Source organism: Trachypithecus francoisi, unplaced genomic scaffold (genome assembly GCF_009764315.1).
Source record: "Trachypithecus francoisi isolate TF-2019V2 unplaced genomic scaffold, Tfra_2.0 Lachesis_group15, whole genome shotgun sequence".
Taxonomy (NCBI): Eukaryota; Metazoa; Chordata; class Mammalia; order Primates; family Cercopithecidae; genus Trachypithecus; species Trachypithecus francoisi.
In genome coordinates this window covers 26,935,321-26,962,925 of record NW_022681460.1, presented here as the reverse complement: position 1 = coordinate 26,962,925, position 27,605 = coordinate 26,935,321, and the positions used below count along the sequence as shown (strand labels likewise).

At 36.7% G+C, this 27,605-nt stretch overlaps 1 protein-coding gene across 6 annotated transcripts; it reads right to left on the bottom strand.

Moving 5' to 3' along the window:
- Positions 1-944: 944 nt before the first annotated feature.
- On the bottom strand, positions 945-23,775 carry RNF146 (ring finger protein 146). 6 transcript variants are annotated; one of them, XM_033234487.1, is made up of 5 exons: positions 23,073-23,273; positions 9,916-10,025; positions 9,648-9,743; positions 7,867-7,979; positions 945-3,362 (listed from the first exon to the last, which is right to left on the bottom strand). In XM_033234487.1, exons 4-5 carry the CDS (start codon positions 7,872-7,874, stop codon positions 2,285-2,287), a joined length of 1,086 nt encoding a protein of 361 aa, XP_033090378.1. In that variant the 5' UTR covers positions 7,875-7,979; positions 9,648-9,743; positions 9,916-10,025; positions 23,073-23,273; the 3' UTR covers positions 945-2,284. The 6 variants fall into 6 exon arrangements, 5 of the variants coding, with proteins under 5 accessions (XP_033090378.1, XP_033090382.1, XP_033090379.1 ...); XM_033234491.1 differs by lacking the exon at positions 7,867-7,979 and having other exon boundaries at positions 23,022-23,775; XR_004442782.1 differs by lacking the exons at positions 945-3,362; positions 7,867-7,979 and adding an exon at positions 3,369-3,916 and having other exon boundaries at positions 23,022-23,775.
- Between the last annotated feature and the right edge of the window lie 3,830 nt (positions 23,776-27,605).

Here is a 27,605-nt window from a genome sequence, read left to right as displayed (position 1 = left end):
CATAATCTGGAACATTTAGCTAAAATACACACTTTTGACTTAAAAATTATTGCTCTCAATTCCAATAATAATTCTTAGCTTATAAGCAAAGAGCAGTGTTTAAAAGAAAAGCTTCTATACAAAACCTATTCCTGGTGTTACTTTTCATAAAATTTTGTCTTACCTGGAAATAATTTACCAAAATAACTGAATGAGTATTGCTATTAAAGAGCAAAAGTGGGGAGGGATCAGGGAACAAGAAAACAAGAAAGGGTGTGATCAATTATTTTCTTCTGCTCCAAACAGCCGGAGTAAAAATTCATGGGAAATGGCCCTTAATTTAAAAAAAAGATGTACCTCACTACCCACTACAAATTTGGAACTTTATTTGGTCTTTTCAATAATTAGTTTTCTATTATAAATTATCTACTAAACAGTGATAGCCATGACATGGAAAGTCAACTGATTTTACAAATTGAACATTCATTTGTGTGCCATGGAATTTCCAACTAGTAATAAACAACTACTGTTGATGTACTTTTAAAATCAAAACCACTCGAAGGGACTCATGAAGCATCTTGCAACATAAATTTGCATTTTTACATCAGATTTTTTTTTTCCTGAAAAACTAACCTTCTTTTATAACTGTCTTTCTTTTTTTTTGTTTTTTTTTTTTTTTTTTTGAGGCGGAGTCTCGCTCTGTCGCCCGGACTGGAGTGCAGTGGCCGGATCTCAGCTCACTGCAAGCTCCGCCTCCCGGGTTTACGCCATTCTCCTGCCTCAGCCTCCCGAGTAGCTGGACTACTGGCGCCCGCCACCTCGCCCGGCTAGTTTTTGTATTTTTAGTAGAGACGGGGTTTCACTGTGTTAGCCAGGATGGTCTCGATCTCCTGACCTCGTGATCCGCCCGTCTCGGCCTCCCAAAGTGCTGGGATTACAGGCTTGAGCCACCGCGCCCGGCCTTATAACTGTCTTTCAAAAGTAAACGTAAAAATGCACAACATAAAATGTTTATGATCATCCCAGAAATACACTTTTTAAAAAATGTGAAAGTCCAAGAATTAAGTTCTAGTTCTGACTCATCACAAGAGGTCAAAAGTATTTGCTACTGTAACATTCAATTCACATTTGAGAATCATGGTAAAAATAACTTGCATTTGCCTTATACATGATCCTACTGTTGAGTTAGGAAAATATGGTTAGACAGACTCACGTTACTTTTTTTCAGAGGTAAATTCTAGATTACTGTGTCAACCTAATATTTTCTATTTGGCCATAGATGTAAAATCTACCAAATAAAAGTGGATTTTGTGGTCTACATTTTGTTTAAAGTGAATTCATGTCTGCTAACACTTAAGTCTGCCATTTAATCCAAAGTGTTAGACTACTAATGAATATGGTAAGGAAAATATAAAATATTAATGGTATCTGCTTTAATTTTATTTCCATATATATTTATTATATACACACTGCCTATAGGTTCTGTTTAAATAATCTCTTAAGAAAAAAAATCAGACTTTTCTGGACAGGTGATTTAAAGCTGAAAACCACCAATTAAAACCACTTTTTAAGTGACCTTTGGTCACAAATATCAAAATGTTTCCACACCCTTTCCACACTCAAACAAGAGACAAATTGTTTTTGATAAACTCTAGTATTTATTAAATTATAAATTTTGTAATCAAAAAGAAAAATGCTGACCAGAAAAACCTCAAACTATAAGACTAGACAGCAAAGCCTATGGGAACGCCATGAAGTGTGTTACAAACATTCTGAAACATAAGTTACTGGCTGTTTTCATTTCCATATCAATAACTTTACTATAAAATAGTTGTTATTCATCTATTTTGAAATCCCAAATTCACATCTATTCTTACATTAAATTATGCTTCCTGCTCATAATATCAAACATCTCACAGGTGCCAAATTTTAGTAATGGTCTTATGCCAATCCATGCAGAAAAATAAGACAATGCAGGAGTCAGATGAGGACCATTAATGCACAGATAATACAAACACACTGGCCAAAAGAACTACAGAAGTTTTTAAAAACTATAAAGTAAACAGACCTCAAGAAAACTGGGTTATTACAAAACAGCTCTCAACTATTAACACCCAAGTTCCTTACATTAAATAAATTTCTCAACAGAGACATGTTAGACATTTTGATTACGGGTCTATCCTTCCCATACCCCTTCCCACCCCAACTCCCAAAATGCACTACTAGGGATGAGTATAATGTTATGTGGGCAGAAATTTACAGGTAACCCTTTCAACCTTGAGCATGGAGCTGAAGACATTTTTATTTAAACTTCAGTTACTGTGCACTGTCCATCAGGCCTTCTAGATCTGACACTGACACTCACTGTTCCACCCCCTGCTACTGATCGATCAGTTCCCGATCGATCTGATCGATCGGATACTGTCTGGTTTGCATTAGAAACCAAAAGTCTCTGTTGGGTCAAGGAGTGCTGTGCAACAACTGCAGATGATACATTCTCACTATCACTACTGGCATCTGATTCAGTTTCTTCAATGGAGGTGTCTGGTGCTGGTACCCTGCCTGAAGATGGTGATTCATGATCTTCTCCTTCTCCCCTATGACTCCTTTCAGCTATGCTGTCTCCACTGAGTTGTAAATGAGCAAAAGAGTCTTCCAGAGAAGTGCTTGCATCAGGGGATGGTGTTGCAGGGCTTGTTAACTGACCATCTACTGACGTTAGGGGCCTTACAGAAGACACTAGGGGCTGAACAGAAGCTCCACTCTGTGCTGATACACTGTCCGCTCCATCAGCAGAGCTCTCTCTTGCTAGGTTTACGGTATTAGCATCACAGTCTAGCCTAAGTCCAGCTACTCCCTTCTTTGGTATATCTATTATATCTCGCTTAATCTTCCTGCGACGTCCATGTTCATTTCTCCTATATTGAACCATGTTTTCAAGATCAGCGACATACAGAAAGCCAGCAATTAACATTTCAGTGTTCTTTTTACCTTTGGAAAAAGCATCTTCCAGCTCTCTACTAGTGCGCTCATCGTACTGCCACCACCCATTTCTTCCTTCATAATACCATGCATATTCACCATTTCCTCTACTTGCTGCCTTGAGTTCTTCTGGTGACAATAAGGTTGGCTTGTCAAGGAAATCCTCGGGAATTTCTTGTCGACAAAGAGCACACCGCTTTCCAAGCCATGAAGCTCCTTTTACACATAGATAGCAGAAAACGTGCTTACAGGGCAGACTGACTGGATGAACACATGTTTGCAGACAAATGGCACATTCAGGGACGGTTAAAGAAGGTGCAGTATTAGAACAGGACTCGTTCGCTTTCCTGTTTGTAGGAAGCATGTTTATTGAATGATCAATTTCACCACAACCAGCCATCCTAAGAAAAAATACATATAATATTAAAGTCATGTTTTAATTCTTGCAATATCTTAATTCAACAATTATGAAAATACTAACCACCTATTATGTGCATTATATGCAAGCCACATACTAGACAATGAGGATATGAAGATGAAAGTAGAAGAAAAACTCCAACCGATGAAAACATTTTGTAAGCATTTACTTGTACATACCTTGGGAATGTATAAAAATTCCATCAGTGCACTTACAGATCGGCCCTGGAGAAACAACTGAAGAACTATATAATGAAAAGCTGCATCCAGTGGAGGGAAAAAGGATCATGGCAGCTATCATACAGTGAAAAGAATGCTAGACAAGAAATCTAAAAATCTGAGTTTTAGAGTTCTTTATTAACTATGTGCTCTTAGGCATGCAGTTAAACCCTTAGTCTAAATTTCCTTACCTGCAAATCAGAGTTTACAAAGCTCAGGTAAAAATGGACAAAAAAAGTGCTTTGTAATCACTAAAGCTTCATAAAGGTAACAATCACATAAGACCAAGGGAGAAAATAACATGAATAGTGAAGATGCCCTGAAGAGGAGGAAGAAAAAAGATTTGTCAAATTGGATGTATCTAGCTTAAACACTGACATAAAATTTATAATGTCTGCCTTACTGATTCAGATAAACATTTACCAAACACCTACCATGGTCTAGATACTAAGTACTCATGGGTCTAATGATTGATAAGACACACAACTACTCTGTTAAATAAGGAAACATACATGCAGATAATTACAATATGGCCTGATTCCTGCATAATCAAAATGTGTTAACATACTTACAAAAATAACAATGAGAGAGAGAGATGAGAAGATGGACATAGGTTAGAACGTTTAGTGTTCATTCAGAGGGGCCTGGGCAGTGGAGCAGATTCCAGGCAGAGGCATGTGCAAGACACTGAGTCAAAGAGTCATACAAGCAATGGAAGAGCAGGAGATGAAGGTGTAAAGATAATCAAAAGCCAAGTCATGAAAGCCTTATTGTGCCCTGCTAAGGAAACATTTAATTTTTTTTCCTCATAGTTAAAAAAAAAAAAAATTTTAAAAGGGGAGAAAATAATAGAGGGAGTAAACCACTGATAAGTAAAAAAGGCTGAGAAATGAAGATGAAGATGTCAGAGATGAAAGCTTAAAATGAATGACAATCTTTGTGCCAGCTAATTCTGCCATTCTAAATGGGTCCAGTAGTTACAAAAGATATAGACACTAAGAATGCTTACTTACGCTCATCAAAAATTGAAAAACAATAATCCTAGGCTGTCATCACAGCACATCCAATCTTAAAACAATCCTTTTTTTTTTTTTTTCCTTTTTACTGCCTTTTCTGTGTTCTTGGTTCCCCAATAGACAAGGCTAAAAAAGATGGCAATTTTCTAGTAAAGGAAGCAACACATTAAGTTTTTAAAAAGATGGCACATATTTAGTAAAGGAAGCAACACAGTCTCAGTGGAAGAACTGATCACTAAAATGCTTAATTTCCAAATTATTTTCAACTTTTAATAACATTTCCAATCAATTCCTTTACCAAAAATTCTAGGTTATAGACATCAAGAAAGTACAACTTTTTCCTAACCTATGGAAAGTTCTAAGTCAGGGGTGTCTAATCTTTTGGTTTCCCTGGGCCACACTGGAAGAAAACGAATTGTCTTGGGCCACACATAAAATGCATTAACACTAATGATAGCTGATAAGCTAAAAAAAAAAAATCACATAATGTTTTAAGAAAGCTTATGAATTTGTGTTGGGCTGCATTCAAAACCATCCTGGGTCGCATGTGGCCCACAGGTTGGATAAGCTTGTTCTAAGTAAACCCTAATAGGACGTCTTAGTATGTTAAGCACTATAAAAGCTTTCACATATTTTGAGATAAACACTTGCCTTCCAAGATCTTGTAACTTGAAACAACAATAAGTTACAAACTAAGGCATATGTTTTTTAAATAGCCAATTAACATTCCCTGCCTATTTCCTCCCCTAAAAGAATTGGCTGTGCACACATTTTGTTAGGTTTTCAGAAACTTTCATCCCTTTCAATTTAGGTCAAAAAAGTAAGTTTCCATAAAATTCCTGAAATTATTTTTGTTCCAAGTTCCATATTTATTTAAAGCTCCAATTAAGAAAAAGAACAAGAAAGCAATCCATTTACAAGTAATAATGTAATAGAGTGTACTCATAATTCTATTCATAAGACTAAATAGAAAAATGGGCTGATGATCATCATTACTTTGGAAAAACAACAGCAACATCTTTATATAAGAAGTCTACATCTTAAACCATCTAAGTACCTTATGAACAAAGGACAGGCTCATAAATTTAAAACATAAATAAAAATAAAGTCTGGTAAAATGTAAACAAGATACCCAACATGTCACATGGACCAATGCCATGCTTTTAAATACGTAATTCCAAACCTATTGTATTTGCTTTAAGTAAAACTGGTCCAAGAAGTCAGTTTTCCATCACATACAGCTCGTTTATCTACAGAAAAAAAAGTTTTCAACCTAAAAACATTATCCTCCACCCTACTTAATATGATCAATATTTTGCATGACTCTTACTCTTGCATGTATGAATAAACCAAAACACATAATTTCAAAACTAAGCAATTACAATCATCCCAAGAGAAAGCATGAATTGTAACAACAACACAATTGGAAAGGCAAAACAATTCGGTTTGTGCAGGTATTTTGGTTCTGTCATTAGAATGAAGTAAAGTTGGACAAAGTTAATCTGAAAACAATGGACACCAGACAGCTAAATGGTCATTATTTCATCTGAAGCACTCTTAACTATCAATTTGCCATAGCAATTTATAAATTCTGATTCTGTTTAGCCCATCAAGTATCCTGTTAGTCTATCATCAACAAATGGGCAGAAAAACTTAGTAATATTTCTTCTTTAATACTGAATGAGGCACATGCAATAAGCAAGATACACATAAAATGTGTAACAAGATAGACACAAAGTAACCCCAAACTGCTAGTCTACCTGTAAGACATACTTCAAGGCTTTTTTAAAAACCATTTTAATCTACCCTGCACAGTCTCTATTTTGCATACTTTCAATGATCTTAAAATAGGTGGGAGACTAAATGTATGCAGATGATCATACCAATATGTAAATAAGAAATGCTTTTCCCCTCCCTTTGTGTAAAGCAAGTGTTAATGCTAATCAAAAGAGGTATTTCTTATCTCATAAATGTCTCATAAAATTCTAATTTTGAATCATTTTGAAAAAGGGAATTTATTTCCAGTTTACTAAACTAAGAATTTAATACACAGAAATTTGGAGTGAAGTTAATCCAATTCTATTAATAAGTATAATACATCACTTATTTTCAAAGACGTTTTTACTGAATTCTTCATGTGATATTCCAACTTTTAAGCATAAATCCCCTTCTTCCAATAGATAAACCATGTGAAATATTTCTTCAAGACTAATAAGAGTTTATTAACACTAAGTCGTCTTCTCAAGAAGACAAAATATAGAGGGGTATGGGCAGAGTTAGTGGAAATCTCCAAGAACTCCTTGAAACTTCTTGGATAATTAGTCAAATGAAAGGCAAAATTATTATAAGCAAAAAAGGTCTTTAGTATATGTAGTATTCAAGAAATTTTTAGCCAGCAATAAAAACTCCAAATATTAAAAATCAAATTTTTAAAGTCTGAATTCAGAATCCAATTACAGACACAAAAAAGGGAACAATCCTACACATAATTTCAAGGGGCTCAAGGATTTCTGTGAAGCTGGTCCACATATGAACCACTAATGAGACAAGAGGAGTTCACTGAAAGGTTTTACGTGAGGTAATAACAGCCAGTTTAGTAGCTTCCAGACCATTTGAACAGCAGGTTCAATTATGGTATGTATGGTAATGCAGGAGGAGGTAAGTGAAAGGGAAAGTAGAGCCGGGTGCGGTGGCTCAAGCCTGTAATCCCAGCACTTTGGGAGGCCGAGACGGGCGGATCACGAGGTCAGGAGATCGAGACCATCCTGGCTAACACGGTGAAACCCCGTCTCTACTAAAAATACAAAAACTAGCCGGGCGAGGTGGCGGGCGCCTGTAGTCCCAGCTACTCGGGAGGCTGAGGCAGGAGAATGGCGGGAACCCGGGAGGCCGAGCTTGCAGTGAGCTGAGATCTGGCCACTGCACTCCAGTCCGGGCGACAGAGCGAGACTCCGTCTCAAAAAAAAAAAAAAAAAAAAAAAAGAAAGTAGAATATCCAGGTAGTAATGCAATTAGAGGCAGGATGCTGATGTAAGGTTCCAACAATATAAGAACGCTAAGGAAAAAGAAATGAAAGCATTTGGTTACTGATGGGTGGTGACACATTCACCAAAATTCAGAATTTGAGGAGAGTTCTGTCTCAGACATAATGACTTTATTAAGGTCTCCAGGTGGAGATAGGTAGATGACAGCTGAATTTACTCGTTTGGTACTCCAAGAATAAATCTAAGCTGAAAAAAGTCTGGTGACTCACCAACACATACATGGTCCTTGGAGCCATGAAAATGAGTAAATGCCCAAATTAAACCTGTAGAGAGAGCAGTCAAAAGGGCCAGCCACAGAATCTTGAATTACTCCAATATTTGTCTGGTAAAACAGCCAGGAAGGGGTGTAAGGAATGGTCCGAGAAGAACAGGGAATAAAGATAGACCACCACCACAAAAGCCAACAAGGGAGACACTGGCAAAAAATAAGCAAGTTACTCTAAGTGACAAAAATGTCACCATACAATTCACTTTTGTGTGGTGCAAAAGTTGTGAACCCCACACACTTAGTAGCTATTTTGATTTCCTAAATACCATCGATCCCACTAACCTTTTACTCGGCTGAGACATCTTTCTTTCCCTATTCCCCACAGACTATCATAAAACTTCTCCCTCCTAGTTTATCAATATACTAACACCTCTATCACTGAGAAATTAGGTAAGTCAAAAATAAATCCTGAAAATCTATCTTTACCTTTACTCTGTCTTATCATTATTCCTCCTGGCTCAATATGGGGTACTGCTACTTGTTTACAAAGCTAACCCCTCAACATCTAGTTAGTACTGTCACCTAACTCCTCCAAGACTGATCAGTATACTCTGTCCCTAAGTATCAAAATCAATTAACATTGATTTTATGTTAAATAAATGTAAAATCTGGTAATATAGTAAGTATTAAATAAATGTTCATTCCCGGCACTTATTTTGAATTCTCTTTCTCCTACCCTGCCTTCCCACGTATTACTGTTACCTGACTCCTCTAAAATGTGTTGATTTTAGGCAGTTGTTTCCCTCCTCATTCCCTTGGCTTGAAAAATGTTTCCTAATTTTCTTTGACTGTTAAAATTCTACTCATTCTTTAAAGGCAAAGTGAAACTTACTCTGTTCACTCTGAACCGTTCAGATGAAATTAATATCTCCTTCTGTTCAGTTTCAATAACATCTTATTGTTACCTTAATATGGCATCTATTCCACTGTTTGCTAATTACATACATGTCTCATTTATTAGATCATAGTAAGTTCCTTGATGACCAGCACCTAGACTATCTGACCTATTAAGATATTTAAAAATGTATATAGATAGAAAAATGGACAGGATTAAATAAAAGATGTACTTTTAAAGACAAATGTTTATTAGTATCATTTTTCAATTGTCAAATTTTCAATACTGAATAAAAATATGGTCGTACTTTTAAGTAAAAAATTAATTATTGTTAATACATATGATTACATGTAACCAGTATCATACTGGAAGAGTAGATAGCAAGTTTTATGTCAAACTGGGAAGATGTGAAATAGGATCTACCAAGGTCACTCTTGGTCTAATAAGAAAAAAGCTATAATTAAAAGTCAATAAAATATTCACTACATTTTTCATGAGTGACATCAAGTTGCACATGGTTTATATTACTTTAGAAAACAAATATATTCATAGTGGAAAAATGTTTCATCAATAATAGGGTGAAGTTAAATATGGACAAATGCAAGGTAGTATGTAACACTTTAAAGCATTTCATGCAAAGATAAATGATGCAAGCACAGCTAGTAAAACTGGGGATCAGAGTGAAGTGGTATGAATAAAAAGTAATGAGATACTACATTAAAAAAAATCAATTATGTAGAAATTCCTTTAATTTAGTGAAACAAGTTTTTAGTAAATAGAGTTTTTACAACCCAGTAGTCTGTCTTATTTATAAAAGCTAGTACTACTTGCCTAGCTTCGTTATTTAAGAAAATTATTATGTAAAAAGAAGGTAGAACCCAGAGGACCTGGAGATCTCTTCAGTATTTTAGCCTTCTATGAGCAAACTCCTGTGTCTTCAGTTTTTCTTACAGAGATTTTTCCCTCTGAGGAGACTTGGAAATCTACATTAACGATAATTTAATGTAAATAAATTGTTAATAAAGCACCTATAAGTCAACAGAAAATGCTCATTTTATATAATTAAAACTAAATGACAGATACTCAATTTACTGTGCTTTAAACCAATCCACTTAATTTACTGCAGCACTGAAAAAAACATGATGCTACACTTACATTTCTATTACAGATCCCACAGATGCCTGCCATAAAAATAAAGCATTTTCTTCATCAGCAGTCAGCCAGCTTGCAGTATTTTCTCTTCCACTGCTGGTTCATTCTTTATGCTGCAAAAGAAAGAAGAGTAATTAAAATTAAGAGAATCAATTAATTATTTATAATCCTTTCACAAAATTCACTGGAAAACTTTATCTTAAAAGTGGAAAAAATTAAAGACAAGATGCATGCTTTTACCACTGCTATTCAACATGACTGTAAGTTCTAGCAGAGCAAATTAGGGAAAAGAGATAAAGGTATACAGATGGATAAGGAGGAAGTAAAAGTATATTTATTATCTCTATATAGAAGATCGCATAGAATCCCCAAGAAAGCTAATAAACAAATTCAGCAAAGTTGCAGGTTACAAGTTTGACACACACAAAAATCAGTTGCATTTTGATACACCAGCAGACAACAATCCACAAAAGAAATCAAGAAAGCAATTCATTCATAATAGCATCTAAGGGAATAAAGTAGCCAGGAATCAACTTAACCTAGGAGGTGAAAGACTTGTACACAGAAAACTATAAAGCATTACTGAAAGAAATTAAAGAAAAGCTAAGTAAATAGACAAGTGATGTATGGATTGGAAGACTTAACATATTAAAATGACAATACTACCCGAAGTGATTTACAGACTCAACACAATTCCTATGACAATTCCACCAACCTTTTTTTGCAGAAATGGAAAAGCAATCCTCAAATTCATATAGAATTGCAAAGGATCTTAAGTAACCCAAACAATCTTGAAAAATCCAATGTCAAAACTTACTACAAAGCTAAGGCAACAAGACAGTTTGGTGCTGGCACAAGATAGATATAAATACACCAATGACATAGAATTGAGAGTCCAGAAATAATCTCATACATCAATAGTCAACTGATTTTTCCAAAAGGGTATCAAGTCTACTCAATGGGGGAAAGAGGAACCTCTAACTAATGTTGGGACAACTGGATTTCCACATGCAAAATAATTAAGCTGGACCTCTACCTTACACTATATATAAAAGTTAACTTAAAATGAACCAATAACCTAACTATGAGAAATAAAACCATAAAACTCTTAGAAGAAAACACAGTGGCAAATCTTCATGGCCTTAGATTTGCAATGGATTCCTAGTTATGACATCAAAAGCATGAGAAACATAGGAAATAAATTGGGCTTTACGTAAGTTTAAAATTTTTGTGCATCAAAAGACACTGTTAAGGAAATAAAAAAATTGCAGAATGGGAGAATATTTTGGAAAATCAGATAAAGATTTAGTATCCAGAACATGTAAAGAACTACAGCTCAACAACAAAGACAAACCAATTAAAAAGTGAGCAAAAAATGAGCAAAGAACTTAAAGAAGATATACAAACAGGCAAGAAACACACAAAAAGTTCCTTAACATTATTAGCAATTAGGGAAATGTAAATCAAAATCACAATGATACATCTATAAGGATGCTACAACTTTTTTAAGGGGAAAATAATAGTGTTGGTAAGGATGTAGAAAAACAGGACTTTTGAACACTGCTGGTAGGAAAGTAAAAGGGTGTAGCTGCTGTGAATAATAATTTGTTGCTTACTCAAAAAGCTAAACGTAATTACCAATATAACCCAGCAATTCCACTCCCAGGGATATAGCAATAGAATTGAAAACAGGTTCTCAGATACTTGTATGCCAATGTTCACTGCAGAAATATGAGGCAAAAGGTGGACACAATTCAAGTATCTGTCAACAGATGAACGGATAAACAAAATGTGGTCTATAAATACAACAGTACATTATTCAGTAATAAAAAGAAATATGTGCAACATAGATGAACCTTGAAAACATACTAATAAGCCAGATACAGAAAAGTATTGTATGATTCTACTTATATGAAATATCAAGAATAGGCAAATTCATAGAAGCAGAAGGTATCAGAGGTTACCAGAGACTGAGGGAAGGAAAGTGAGGAGTTATTTGCCTAATGGGTACAGAGTTTCTGTTTGTAATGCTAAAAAAAAAAAAAAAGTTGTGGAAAATCTGTAATGGTGATGGTTGCATAACATTGTAAATGAAATTAACTACATGGAATTGTACTCTTAAAAAATTGTACCATCTCAGTAATTAACCTTCTTTCTTCTCATTTATTATTTCCTTCTTCACTTCACCATGTCCACTACAGGACACACATCACATTACACAGAATAATCAAGAACACATGATAACGAAAGAAATGATAGATCTCACAGTAAACACAAAATTAGAAGAGACTTGAATCTTCTTTTAGTTCCATGTGGCTCTCATACTACGGGCATCTATCTCCCTAAGGTATCTCAAAATTCTAGTGTTTAAAGAAACATATTCTTAATGCCATATGTAACCTCTAAATACAAGCTAACTTATCCTACCAAATGTTTAACAGAACAATTTGTTTTAAAATGAGAGAACTTTCAAAAGTAACTGACTGTGATGGTTAACACTGAGTGTTAACTTGATTGGATTGACGGATACAAAGTATTGATCCTGGGTGTGTCTGTGAGGGTGTTGCCAAAAGAGATTAACATTTGAGTCAGTGGGCTGGGAAAGGCAGACTCACCCTTAATCTGGTGGGCACAATCTAATCAGCTGCCAGTGCATATAAAGCAGGCAGAAAAACGTGAAAAAGAGAGATGGGCCTAGCCTCCCAGCCTACATCTTTCTCCCATACGGGATGCTTCCTGCTTCGAACATGGGACTCCAAGTTCTTCAGTTTTGGGACTCGGACTGGCTCTCCTTGCTCCTTGCAGACAGCCTGTTGTGGGACTTTGTGATCGTGTAAGTTATTACTTAATAAACTCATATATCCCTCTAGAGAACCCTGCCTAATATACTGACTAAACAAGGTTTCTAAGAAAAATGGCTTTTTGTTTTACTCTGACTTTAGATGATATGGACTCCACTGTTTTGACTTTCCTCTCAACCCTTTCACCACCTTCAAGGAGCCTACAACTTCAATGGCATCAAAGAAGGCTATGTTCATTTCCTTGCTGCAGCCTACTCCAAACAGAAACTGCACATTTTCATACACTCCCTATATATAGGACAGGAGGAGACAATTTACTGCTCCAACATCATTACTTATTCTTTCAAGTCTCTATCACATTGACTTTAACATACCCTATAATTCCCTAAAACTGCTCTCACCACCTGTAAGGGATTAATGTCATCTTTTCACTACTGATCATCTTCTTCATCCTAACTGCTGACATAACTATGAGCCTATTTAAATAGCGTTGAAAATGAACCATCCAACACCTATTGCACAGGTTCTGAAACTTGTCCCAACTTCTGTTAATCAGAATCACTGAAATTGCTTGTTAGAAATACAGATTCTCAGCCCCTTTCCTTAGAAATTCTAGGCCAGTAGACATAGGTTTAAACCTAGGAATCTCACCCCAGTTGGCACTCATGCATTAGTCCTTCAAATGCAGTCTGAGAAACACTGTCCTCAATTTTCAGTTCCTTAAATCCTAAATTCGAAGAAATTAATCTCCTCTCCGGCAACCAAATGTTATGATCACATTTGAAAGTAGTTTTCACCTAAACTGCTGCCTCTCTGAAATCTTAATCCAGCTCTCAGATCACAAGGTCTCTGGTTCTTCCAGCCTATTCATTCCCACACCTGCTCTTCAATTTCATGGGGACCTACAATCTCTTGACCATCTCATTTCCTTTCCTGCCCGTTCTGGAACCCAATCTTTTTTACTTCTTTCTTAACAGAACCCTTGGCTCCCTCCTATCTTTATCTCTCATATACACACATTTTACAAACCCCCATTTCTGCATAATTCTTACAATATGACATCTCAGGTTTCATGCCTTAACTACTTTTGTGTTCATGGAGAAAAAGACAAAGTCCTTTCTCTCACCACACAGCCTCCTGCTCCCCCACCCCAACCAACCACAACATAAATTCTGTCAACTTTTATTCCTAATCCCTTTGGAATCCATCCTGTACTCTCTAACCATTGCTAGTGCCCTAGTTTAAACCTACATCATCTCTCACCTGAACTATTGTACAGCCTGATTCCCTTGTGTCACTATCACCCTCAAATTCATTTACTAAGCCTTTGAGTGAGATTCTCTCTCTCACACACACACATACACACACTCACTCACTCTACAGTCTGTTTCCCAGGCTGGAATGCTGTGGCATGATCATAGCTCACTACAACCTCAAACTGCTTGGCTCAAGTGATCCTCCCATCTCAGTCTCCCAAGTAGCTAGGACTGAATGATATACTTAAAAGGCAAAATGAACCAGGTTTCTTCCATATGTGAAGTACAATATTGGCTCCTCAGCCTACACAATAAAGACAAAGCTCCTTAGGACAACATTAAAAGGTTTTAAAGATCTAAACTGTAAATAACTAGTCTCTGGTCTTTTTTATCTTCAACAACCACCCATAGATTAATAATCTAGTTGTATCAAATTACTCATAGTCCTGCAAACCTCCCTTTGTAGCTCTGTATTTCCTCCTGCCTGGTACAATCTATTCCCTTTTACAGCTTATGAATGCCTATTTGTTCTTTAATATATAACCCAGAAATGGTTACCCCTACCATTTTCTCTGACTACCTCCAGAAAGTTAATTGTTCTCTCTATATATTTTGTATGTTTTTTTAATTACTGAATTTATCACATGCACTAATTTCATTCATTTGTGAAGTCTGACTCTTCTGTGAAATCATGAACCCCCTGAAGATAGGGACCTTTTTATATCTCTAAGTAGCTAGTAAAGTGTCAATTTTGGTTGAACTGATATTTTTTGGATGAATAAAAAATCAACTCCTAAAAGTAACTATTGTGAGGAACAGAATATCAAAGGATTAGATTTATTCAAATAACACAACACTTGAGTTCTAATTGTGAACAAGGCACCCAGCTGGAATCTGTAAGATACATTAAAATATCTAAGTTTTAATCCTTTCTTTATATAACTTAAAATCTAAAGGAGTTTCTACATTTACAAATATAAAATTCAACCCATCTTTGTATCTTCTGGCAAGCAAATCATTTACCCAGCTATTGTTCATTGGCAATGAATTCTCCAAAATGGAGATAAAAATCTAAGCATAAACCAAGATGGGTTTCTGAATAGCCAAAACAGCTTCACAAAGCTCTTTCCCCAATAAAGGTTATGACTCTTCACTAGGATGACCACATAGGTTAGCTCAGCATCTGTCCAGTTTGCCCTTGGTCTCCTAACAAAAGTGTTCCAGTTCAGAAAAATTATACAGACATTCTACCCTTTAACCATTACAAAGGTTTTCGGACCATCACTCAAAAGTCAATTTGCTCTTACTTTACCCACAATTCTTTTGTTTTGTTTTGTTTTAAGAGACAGGGTCTGTTAACCAGGCAGGAGTCCTGTGATGCTCCTACCGCAGCCTCCCAAAGTGCTGGGATTACAGGAGCGGGCCACCATGCCCAGCCTTTACCCACAATTCGAACATGAAGTTTTTGCTCAAGAAAGTCCTGCTGGGTGTTGCTGTTGGTCATTAGCACTGTCTATCCTTCACTACCTTACAAGTCTTTTAAGATGTACCAATCCATCATTCTCAGAACCTAATTGATTGAATATTAAAACCTCTAGTGTGGGAGATTCAATTAAAACATGTCTTCTAAAAATTTTGTTTAATCATTATTTGTACTTTAATAATTCAGATGTGTAGAAGGTACCATTTTATTCCTATGAAATACACAAAAAATCTGTCCTTGTTTCTAATTCTCCTTATCTCTTGAATTCATTTACACATTATCTCTAACCAATCTAATTTATTCCTCTCTATTCACTTAGTTTACTTAGGTCTTACCTATAAATATCTTATCTCCAAAACAAAAGTTGATTCTTAAAGGAATCTAAGTTAACTGAAACAAAGCAGCTTCAAAACAAGTACCAAAAAATCCTCTAAAGACCCCATATTTGAACACCTAAATAAGCTGTGATCTTTTCTATAAAACTATTTCACATCGTTGAAATAAAGCTATAGCCACAAATATTAAAGTAAAAGCTTTGCTACATATCCACTAGAACAAAGGTACCAAAAAAAAAAAAAATCTGATTAATTCAAGGAGATGCAGTTCTCTCTTTCTGCTTCCCTTATTTAAAGACTAATGATTAAATTCAAGTAACTTATCAATAGCAAAATTATTTGAAAAAGCCCCTTACAAAGAACACACACACACAAACCCAGGAGCAGAGAACTATTTACTTAATTGTACTGAAATAACAGCAAAGTATCTATGAATAATGACTTTCCATCAACATGAACTTTCTCCTTCAATAGAACATCCTTGCTCCTCATCACACTCCTCTAGTCTAGTTACGGGAGTAAACAAAAGAATGTATCAGTGACCATAACTCACATTCCAGTTTCATTATATTAATGCCATTTTCAAAAAAACACAGCCAAAGACATATTTATTTAGCTGATTTCTTCAATTTTTTTTTTTTTTCTAATTCTTGCCTGAAGTAATTTCTAGGATTCTCTTGGAAACGGCTTTCTCTATATTGATGATTTCATTTCTTCCTTCAAAGATCTTTGACGATAACCTCATACAGTTTACCTTTCAACAACACAGGTTGGAAATGAACAAAATGACTTATATACGTACAGTTTTTTCAATAAATATATTGGAAATTTTTTTGGAGATTTGTGACAATTTGAAAAAACTTGCAGATGAATCATGTAGTCTTGAAATATCAAAAAAGGAAAAGAAAAAATCAGGTATATTATGAATGCATAAAACATATAGTCTATTTTATCATTTAATACTATAAAATGTAGAGAAATTATAAGTTCAAGTGTATCAAAACTTAGCAAACACAGACACATATGGTGCCATTTGAGGTGGTACAAGAAATTTAAACAAATGTAAAGATGCAGTATGAATCACAGCCATATAAAATTATAGTACATATTGTAATAATTTCCTATTGCTATTATGAATTTCCACTTAATATGCTGTGTGACGCTAATCATCTCTGCGTGTATTGGAGTAAAACGAAATTTCTTGTTCCTGTGTATTTTTCATCATTAGTGCAATACCATAAACCTTCAATAACACCATGGGACCCATGTGAAGTGCCACTAGTGATGCTAGAAGTGCTCCCAAGAAGCCAAGAAAAGTCAAGCCATTACAAGAAGTTAAATTACTTGGTATGTGCCCTAGATGGATCTGCAGCTGCAGTTACCCATCATTTCAGACAGACACCTTGTAAACAGGTAACATAAACACAGTATCAGTAAATGCAGTACTCTAAATGTATTTTTTCTTCTATTTTAAGAATATAGTATATAACGCATATAACATACATAACGTGTTAACTGACTTTACAGTAGGCTATTAGTAGTTAAATTTTGGGGAAGTCAAAACTTATACTCAGATTTTCGATTGTGCAAGGAGTTGGCACCCTTAAGCCTGTGTTGCTCGGGGGTCAATTGTACTGCCCTCTGATTATCTTTGAGCATTCTTTTATTTCACCTCTAATTATGCATTATCTTTCAAAAATACATTTGTGTAAAACAACATAACTAGGTCTTCTTGGCTGAGATTTAGCAATATTATCCAACCAACAAAAGTGACTCCAGCTAAAAGCAGACCAAAAACTTTAACAGATGTAAACAGGAATCCTACAGTAATGCTAAGGGTCCACAGTTCAAATAATTTTAGTCAATCTTGCATGCTTTGGTGACTTTTTCAATTTCTATATCCTCATGAATAATTTTTTCAAAGTGCAGACTAACTGGATAAACGCCGGGGAAAGAAAATGAATTAAAACTAATATAATGCACTAGATCCTAGCTATACAAACTGGGATTCCCAACTAGCACTATCAGCCCTACCTGGGAGCTGTTCACAAACGAAAATCCTAAGTGCCACCCTAGACCTACAGAACCAGATCTCCAAGTGATTCGCGTATTACAGTTAGTGAAACACTACCAAATCCATGTCACTGAATCCTCAAAACAACTGTGAAATATGACTGTACCTATTTTACAAATGAGGAAGCCTAAGCTCAGGAAGTTAAATGACTTACCCAAAGTCACAAAGCCATCAATATTGGGAGATGTGATTCAAACTCAAATATACCTTTAAAAAAGTCTTTCTACAACGTATTGTCTCTCACAGAAAAGGTCAGGTATTATCTAACAGAAATATGATGCAAGCCACATATGCAATTTCGAATTTTCTATTAGCCACATTAATAATAATAAAAAGAGGCCGAGCATGCTATCTCACATCTGTAATCCCAGCATTTTGGGGGTAGTGAGGCAGAGAGATGGCTTTAGCCTAGGAGTTACAGACCAGACTGGGCAAGATGGTGAGACCCCCATTTCTACAAAAATAATAATAGAAAGAAACAGGTAAAACTAATTTCAATAATATATTTTATTTAATCCAACGTTTCTCCATTACCACTTCAATATATTTCAATATAAATTGTTAATGTAATATTTTATGTTCCTGGGTAAGTGTATGCATAGTCTTTGAAATCCAGTGTGTATTTTACACTTATAGCACAACTTAATTCAGACTGGATACATGTCAAGTGCTCAATAGCTCCATGTGGCTAGTGGCTACTTTACTGGGCAATGCTGGTCTAGAATGTCTTGCATATTAATCTCGTTACAAAACTGACAAGTCATTACAGGAATCATTTAATAGAGACAATGAATTCAATGTTAATTTACCTAGACTTTTGCCAAAGACAGATAAAAAAGAAAACTGCGTATTCTGTTATAATCAAAGTTAACAGGTTTAGGTAGCCCCAATTCTGCCAAACTGACTCATCACCTACTAAGTCTGAGAATTTATATGGTTGACCCTTGAACAATGTGAGGAGTTAAGAATGTCTACCCCCTGCACAGTCAAAATTCCAGGAAAACTTTTGACTTTCCAAAAACTTAACTGCCAATAGCCTATTATTGGCTGGAAGCTTTACTGATAATATAAACAGTGGATCAATATATATTTTCTATGTTGTATTATATATTGTTTTCTTGCAATAAACTAAAAAAACAAAAATGTTATCAAAAAAATCATAAGGAGGCCGGGTGCGGTGGCTCACGACTGTAATCTCAGCACTTCGGGAGGCTGAGGTGGGCAGATCATGAGGTCAAGAGATCAAGACCATCCTGGCCAACATGGTGAAACCCCGTCTCTACTAAAAATACAAAAATTAGCTGGGTGTGGTAGTGCACACCTATAGTCCCAGTTACTTGGGAGGCTGAGGCAGGAGAATCTCTTGAATCTGGGAGGCGGAGGTTGCAGTGAGCCGAGATCGCACCACTGCACTCCAGCCTAGTGACAGAGTGAGACTCTGTCTCAAAAAAAAAAAAAAAAACCATAAGGAAGAAAAATATATTTACATTCATTATGTAGAAATGGATCATCATAAAGGTCTTCATCCTTTTCGGGATAAGGAGAAAGAGGAGGCATTGGTTTTGCTCTCTCAGGGGAGGCAGGGGCAGAAAAAAAAATTATTGTGTAAGTGGAACTGCACAGTTCAAAGCCTTGTTCAATGGTCAACTATAATTTCAACTGGGCACAAAATAGGGCATACATGTAATACTTAGAACAGTCATGTGAAGAAGCCCTCAGAAAACACCCACATTATTTGAAACCAAAGATTTTTTTAAAGTTGGAGGAGAAGGGATGCTTTTATTTTAACCAATAGGGGGATGTAAAACACAACAGCATAATTTTAACTACAGGCCAGAATTAATTTGCCAAACATAAATAACTCAAACATACATAATTCCTACTGGAATGAATGACTTGTAAATTTTACATCAAACTTAATATGATGATCTACTAAGAAGGTAACATAAAAAAAAGAAAAAGTCTAAAACCAAATTAGATACTTTGCCCCTAACAATTCTGGAGGAAAAAAAAGTGACAGGTAAAACTTAAAAATATACAAAGGGGTTTAGGGATTATCAATGAATTTCAATCTTGACCCATTCAAATAAGTGAAAAATAAATACAACCAAAAATGAAGTAATATTGTACCATTTATAATCTGTAACAACTCCAAATATTCATACTCCCACTTTTCAAGTCAGTCACAAGATCAAAGTCAAGAGTTTTTTCAGGTAATAGATTCAAGCAAGCGATTATCTTTAATCAAAGAAAAAAAATGAGCATGTAACATCAATATAAGTACATATAAAAACAAAGACAAATATCAATTATAAATATTTGAAGACTTACTTATTTTTCCAATTATTAACAGCTAATGTTAGTAAGATTTTTACCATTTATTCAAAATACAGAAAATAGGAAATGTTCTACATGAAAGCACTCAGTGACAGAAAAAATACTTGAAATGTTCCCACCTTTGGTATACAACTCAAAAAAAATTATATATACATAAAAGGAGTAGATAAATCAAGTGTGAGTTAGCAGACACATCTTAGTATTTTTTATGAACCAGTCCCAAATTGAGAGATGTAACTAAATGCCTTAATCATCGCCTGCTAAAAATTAGCTGAGAAAAAGAATAGGTAATACTTGGAAACTTCAGACAAAACTCATTTCAACTAAATGGGGTCTGATACTTTATTTTAAAGAATCACTTCCCTTTAAGACGTTACTATGTGGCAATCTACTTACTGCCTTCACAATCTTTATACTAGCGCATTAAACCCTTTAATTTTTCTCAAAACAACAAAAAAGTGGGCTTTGCATTTTATTTCAAAACATGAGATGTAAAAGTGAACAAATATTGTCTTTTAATCATATCACACACAGATGTTTCTTAGCCAGCAACTATTTCATAAACAAGAAGGCTCTTTGGCAAATTATCTGTGTGACCTTGGTCAAGACAAAAGACCCCCAGTCTTTTGTTATCTCATCCTACTGAATAATTCTGTAATTCCTAGTTCTAAATGCTTTAATTAGCAGTCAGTTAACAACATTTTGGATTTGAATTAACCCAAAAGGTAACACGCCACAAAAACTAAACACAGTCCATAAGTAAGCACAGGTGGTTGTAGCCAAGTGTTACATAAATTGGTTTCTATATCCACAAAGATGTTGTTCCACAAATTCAGATTCCTCAGGCACAAGGCAACCAGATAAGAGAATGGAAAAGGCTCAGTACCTTCTATTACTAATAGGGGAGAAAAATACGCATTCGAATTCCCAACTGTCAGTGCTGTTAGATGTTTCCTGGTAGTGTATGGTTAACATATAAAATAATATTCTTTAAACAGATCGATATTGTGAAAACAACATATTTAATATCCTTTTCTTCTTTTAACTCAAAATATCGTTTTGGATCCTTTTTAAAAAAAGTCTGTTCCTTTCCTCTGACAATTTAAGTTGGTGGAGACTGAAACAAAACACTTTGTAAGTTGACATATCCTTTTAAAAAAAGTTAATTTTTTCTTTCTCTTGTCTAAAAGACCAGCTATTTGGAGAAAGTTTTCCTGATGATTATAATTTTACCAAGTTCTGAATAACCAGCGAAGAAAAAAAAACATTTAAATGTATTTCCATTCTGCCCATATGACACACTGGCCCATTTGAGACATAAATTCTAAATGAAAGATTGGACTGAACAACATCCTCCACTTTAAGATATACAAGGCACCAACACAAACACATCCAAAATCTATTTTTAGAGTGATGTTTCACTCTTCCGGTTTTCTCTTTAAAACGAGATTTACTTGGCCTATTTTCATGTGTTTTTAGGGCACCCAGGCACTGTATACAAACAATATTTGCTAGTCATAAAAGCCAAAATCACAAATCCCGGTATTAGTGTGGGACATTTTCTCCATGTGTCCTTACGTGCCATGTCTTTTAAAAGTCTAAATATAGATTCACTGACTAAAATGTCCTAAGTCTTCCAAATTCTATAATTATATACTGGATTGAATGCCATTATACGTTCACATCACATTTGAAAAGTACACACACGGGGTGGGGGTGATGCGCCCAGTACCTGAAATGTCAAATCATACAAAGAACAAAGCGTTCCCGATCTTTGGGCTTTCTTCTCACCTCAGTTCTACACTGTTTCAATATTACAAAAATATTAAACAAAATGTTCAAAACTGGAGAAATAAGTGCTCACTAAAATGGCACTTGTAGAAAAGAAATTAAAACGTATACCAAAATGATTAACGATAAAAAATTCTAGTTGCCAGGATGTGTGAGTAAACTTACAGTTTTGTAGGTTTTACCTGTGGAGAGGACGGTTCCTTCTCCACAGTCTTAAAAACAATTTTACATTCTTTAGAAGCCTTCGCAAAATAAATAGCGACAACAATGGAAGACCCACACTCCTCACATGGGATGGAGGGTAGGAAGAGAACTCCCCACCCAACAAACAGAACAAAGCAACAGTCTCAGCTTTCAAGATGCACAGAGGGTTTGGAGGCTCAAGGGATACTGTGAGATCTCTTAATTGTTCCGATGCTTCAACAGCCGTCAAAACAACTAAGAATATGCAGCGCTGGGCTTCACTAGAACAAGGTGCAGGGATTGCTCTCTTCGTATTAGCCAAGACCAAGACACTGAGGAGGAGGTAAAAAAGGAGGAAGAGAGAGAAGAGAAAGCAGCAGCCAAAGACACTCCGGGAAAAGACAAAAATGCAGACTGTACGCCCTGGCTTCGATCTGACCCAAGGCCCAAACTGTTTGACCCCACACGGGAAACAGGGAGCAGGCTACTGCCGAAAAACCATCGCCGCCCCTACACCTCGAGGCCAGAAGGTCCCCGGGTAAAGGCCTGAAACCACGGCCCAAGGGGACGAGAGGGACCCGCCTGCCACCCGAGGCAGCGACGCGGGCTCAGGCGGAAGAGGCTGCGCAGTAATGGCCGCTGCTCCGCCCCTCGCACCCGGACCGAGACCAGCTCCGGCCGTCACCTAGGGCAGGGGCTGCGGCGCCCTCGGGCAGCGCAAGGGCTGTCACGGTCGTCTTGCCTGCCCCAGCAGCCAAGGCGGGGGTGGCGGAAAGGGCTGAACTGTCCCATCACGCCTCTGCGCGGACAGCCGGGGCCGCGCCAGCCCAAGGGCGTCCATCTACGTACCGGCCCCTGACCCCGCCGCCGCCCCTCTCAGGCCCCGAGCGCAAGGCCGACCCGGAGTACGTTGTGGCTGGAGGTGACACCGCGAGCTATGCCTCCTCTCCCCGAGTGAGGATCCTGGAGTGACCAGCGTTCACCCTGCTCCCCCGAGAGGGCCTGGCTCCGACTCCCACCTCTCCGGCCACAGCTGCGGCCACCTCGCAGTCTTTTCTCTCTGGCCTCGGAGCCCGCAGCGGCCGGGAACGCGCGCGGCCGTCACGTGACCACCCGGCGCGTCACGGAGGCGGGGCCGCGCGGGGCGGAAGCCGTGCCGCGCACCCGCGAGCTGGCTCCGGCGCCTCCCTTTTCTGTCCCTGCCTCGCGTCGCTGCCTGCACGCACTCTCTTGCTTGTGGGGACCGGCGACTTCGCTGCTTGGATTCTTCTGGCTGCTTTAGAGTGTGCTTTGTTTGTATTAGGGCCCAGAGGCGCTGAAAGAATGCAGTTCCAGCAGAGAGATTTGGGGTGGAGGAAGTAAAACGTGTGTAGGCCCGGCAGGTGGTGCTGCTCAAAAATCCAGCTTTGCTATCCCGAGGAAGCCCTGGGGCGCCTAGCCGAGTTTCGGCTTGAAGATCCCTTAGCAAAAGTACTGCTTGTTCCACTTCAAGAAAAAAAAAAAGGGAAGGTCGTGGACGGGGACGGAGGGGAGAAAGTACTTTGGGACTTTCCAATTGATTCACCTTTTTAATGGTTGAGCAATTTAATAGGGGAAAAAAATGGGTATTTTATTTTGAGCCCTCCCCTTTTTAAAAAAACAGTAGTGCCTGAGAAACTGAAGAAAGAAATTAATCTGCGTGAGAATCTAAAATTTAATAGGTTATTGTGGTCGCAAGCCTGTGGTTTTAAACATCAGACCTCTAGCAGTAATTCACGATTTTAGCATGTACGTTTCCTTTTTCAGAACTGATAAAATTTTCCTAATTTGTAGGAAAATGAAGAGGGTGGAAGAGCAGACCTTTTATCTTTAAAAGAGTATGTATTTCAACATTCTGTGACAGTGTCTTCTCGCATTTTGGGATTTCATTAACTGATTCAGGATTGGAAGTTTTCAGTGCCCCTATAGGTGTAGAAATGTATATGTTTTCAGTTATTCCCCTGAAATCAGTTTATTTCAGGGTTTTTATTCACATATATTAATATGTCAACCAATCTCTTGAAGGGTACATCTAGTTCAGTGATGCTTGTGCATGTATGCAATACTGTTTTTCTTATAGGTTCTATACATGTAGAAATATTGAAGTGTATATCCTTTAACTTTAAGCTTAGTTTTCTATCTTTATCTTCTTATTAGCCACTCAGTTTTGTCCCTGTATCCTACACAGCCCAAGAAGAGAGAATAGCTAAAATTTGATATGTACTCGAAGATTCCAGCTTGAAGAGGTAATGCTAGTATTAACTAATGATTTACCAGGTGTTTCTCTAAGTGCTTTCTTCATATATACCCATTTAATTCTCCTAATAAACTATGAGGTAGACACTATTATTGTTCCCATTTTACAGAGAGAGACACACAGCTGAGATTTGAATCCAGGCACAGACTGTAAGATGTCAACTAGTTCCACCTCTTCTCACTCATACCCAGGGTCTTTGTATTTCAGTAAATGGCTGCATTTTTCCTTGTTCAAACCCATCTTTAATTCATCTCTTTTATGTCTTACATACATTGGCATATAATCTATTGGCTCTTTCTTCAAAGTATATCCAGAATCCAACTACTTACCACCTCCACTACAATCTACATTATCACTTGTTTGGATTATAGTATTAGGGTAGACCAAGAACTAGTCTTTTCTTTGACTCTGTTCTCAATACAGAATCCAAAATTACTTAAAAAGAAGTGAGATCATACCACTCCCTTGCCCAAAGTCTCCTATGACTTCCCAACACAAGTACAAACCAAAGTCCTAACAATGACTTTAAAATCCTCCCCTCATTACCTCTTTGACCCCACAGACTGTTTACCCAGCTTTGTATTCCCAGAAAGCTCTCCGCAAGCTCCCAACCTCATAGTCTTTGCAGTTGCGGTGTCCTCTGCTTAGAACGCTCTTCCACATCATGCTCCCTCCATATGTGCTCAGATGTCCAACTCTTCAGTCAGTCCTTCTACTTGTCACCACATTTTAAATCATGACATTTCCCATTCCTGATATTTCATATGTCCTCTTTTACTTTTTAATACTTATCACAATGTAATGGATAATTTATTTTACTTACTAATCTTCATCATATGTCTCTTCACATTAGGACACAAGACTTGAGAGGCCAGGAATGTGTATTCTATTTTGTATCTCAACTGCCAGGAATAGTGCCTGACCCATTTAAAGAGGTTCTCTGTAAATATGTGTTACATGAGTGAGTGAATGAATGAATGAATGAATACACACATGGCCGGGCACGGTGGCTCACGTCCCTAATCCCAGCACTTTGGGAGGCCAAGGTGGGCGGATCATGAGGTCAGGAGATCCAAGACCATGTGGCTAACACAGTGAAACCTCGTCTCTACTAAAAATACAAAAACATTAGCCAGGCATGGTGGCACACGCCTGTAATCCCAGCTACTCAGGAGGCTGAGGCAGGAGAATCACTTGAACCTAGGGGGCAGAAGTTGCCTGAGATTGTGCCACTGTACTCCAGCCTTCACTGCAACAGAGCGAGACTCTGTCTCAAAAAAAACCAAAAAACCACATTCATGTATGTGAGTGTGTATATATACACACAGACATGTGTATACACTTGTGTATACACAGACATGTATACATATATACATGGTATGTATATGTACATATATGTATATACATATATACACATAATATACATATATACATAATTATATACATATATGTGTATACATATATACTTATGTGTATATATACACATATACATACACATATACGAATAAAAGTGAACTTCTCATTATTTTTCAGTAGTTGCATATGAAGAGCAGAATTGAATGCATGGAATACTGTACACCCTACCTCCATCAGCCACTTGAAAGAAAGAAACTGAGAAGTTTATATCTTTGAATAATAGAGGACAGCACCTCTCAACATTGTCAGAGTGCTGGTTTCCAGTAATTAAGAGTAACTGGTTTCCAGTAATTTTAAGTATCAAAACTTCAGATTATTTGCTTAAAGAAATAAATCCGAGCCTAACAGTTTCAATATATTTCTGTAACAATGTTACTATAACTGGGATTCCATTTCGCTTCATTGAATCAAAAGTAAAGAAGTTGCAGCTGACCCCTAGGAATTACCCAGTGGCCCATTTGATTATAGCTCATTGTCTATTTCCCACAACTTACAAAATGCTTTCCTGAATACTACACATCTCCAAGCGCCTACTCTTCTCCACATATCCTTCCAACACTCAAAATTGTCCAGTGTTATTTGTTTTACTTAACGATCAAAGCATTTTTTTTGTTTACTTAATATTCAAAGACATCCATGAAAATGCATGAGAAAATGATGTGTTACAATAGAATGTATGTTGAAACCACTGATGTGGCTAATTTAGGGCGGCGGTGTTGAAAGTGTTATCTAGTGACCCGTAGGGGTCCTGTGACTTTTGTGGAGTGTCTGAGAGTAAATTGTTCTTATAATAATACTAAGACTCTAGTTACTTTGTTTACTTGCACTCTCTCAAATGTACAGTGGAGTTTTCCAGAAGCTACGTGATATGTGATATAACAATAGATTGATTATAGAAGCAGATATGAGAATTTGCCTGTATCTATTAAACCAATCATTAAAACGATGTACAAAAAATGTAAAACTCATTCAGTTAGCTATGTTTTGGAAAGTGTAGTTTTGTTTTTTTTTAATAAAGTATGTTAATACTTAATGGGTCTTATTTTTAAATGAACTAGTACATATTGTAAACCATTCTCAGTTTCAACTTTTAATTTGGTAAATATTGGTTAACTCATAAACAAAAGTTCTTTGGGGTCTTCTATAACTTAACACTGTCAAAGGGTCCTGAGACCAAACGAGAATGCTTGTCTGGGGCTATTTTGCTTACCAACTCTAAGTTAAATTTCTTCCCTTTTCACATGCTGGCAATCATCTGATAGCTATGGACACAGCTTTCTCGCATGCCTGGAAACAGAACAAACCAGATTCAGGAGCATACCAGTCATTAGAGCTAGCAGATGAATGGAAATCAAACCAAGAGGAAGCTCTGGAAAGCAAATTTTTTTAATTTTAATTAAAAACTTTGTTCCCAGAGCTGATAGATAGGTTGGTTTCTGTCCTATCATTTGATATGCTTCTTACAGTAATCAAACAGTATATTATTTTCTAGTAGAACTCCTTTGTAAATAATAGTATACTAGCTAGTTTAGCTTGTTTTTTTCTTTTACCTAATGTGATTATCAGTGCTTTCTCTTCTAATGGTTCTTAATGTTCCTACATCAACCACAGACATTACAACTGAATTAGGATAATGTATGGCTAGAAAATAGCCCAAGAGTCACTGAGTCAAACTTTATGGTTTGACTATAAAGTCAACCATGCATTTACTTCCTAACCTGGTTATACGTATATAATATGTA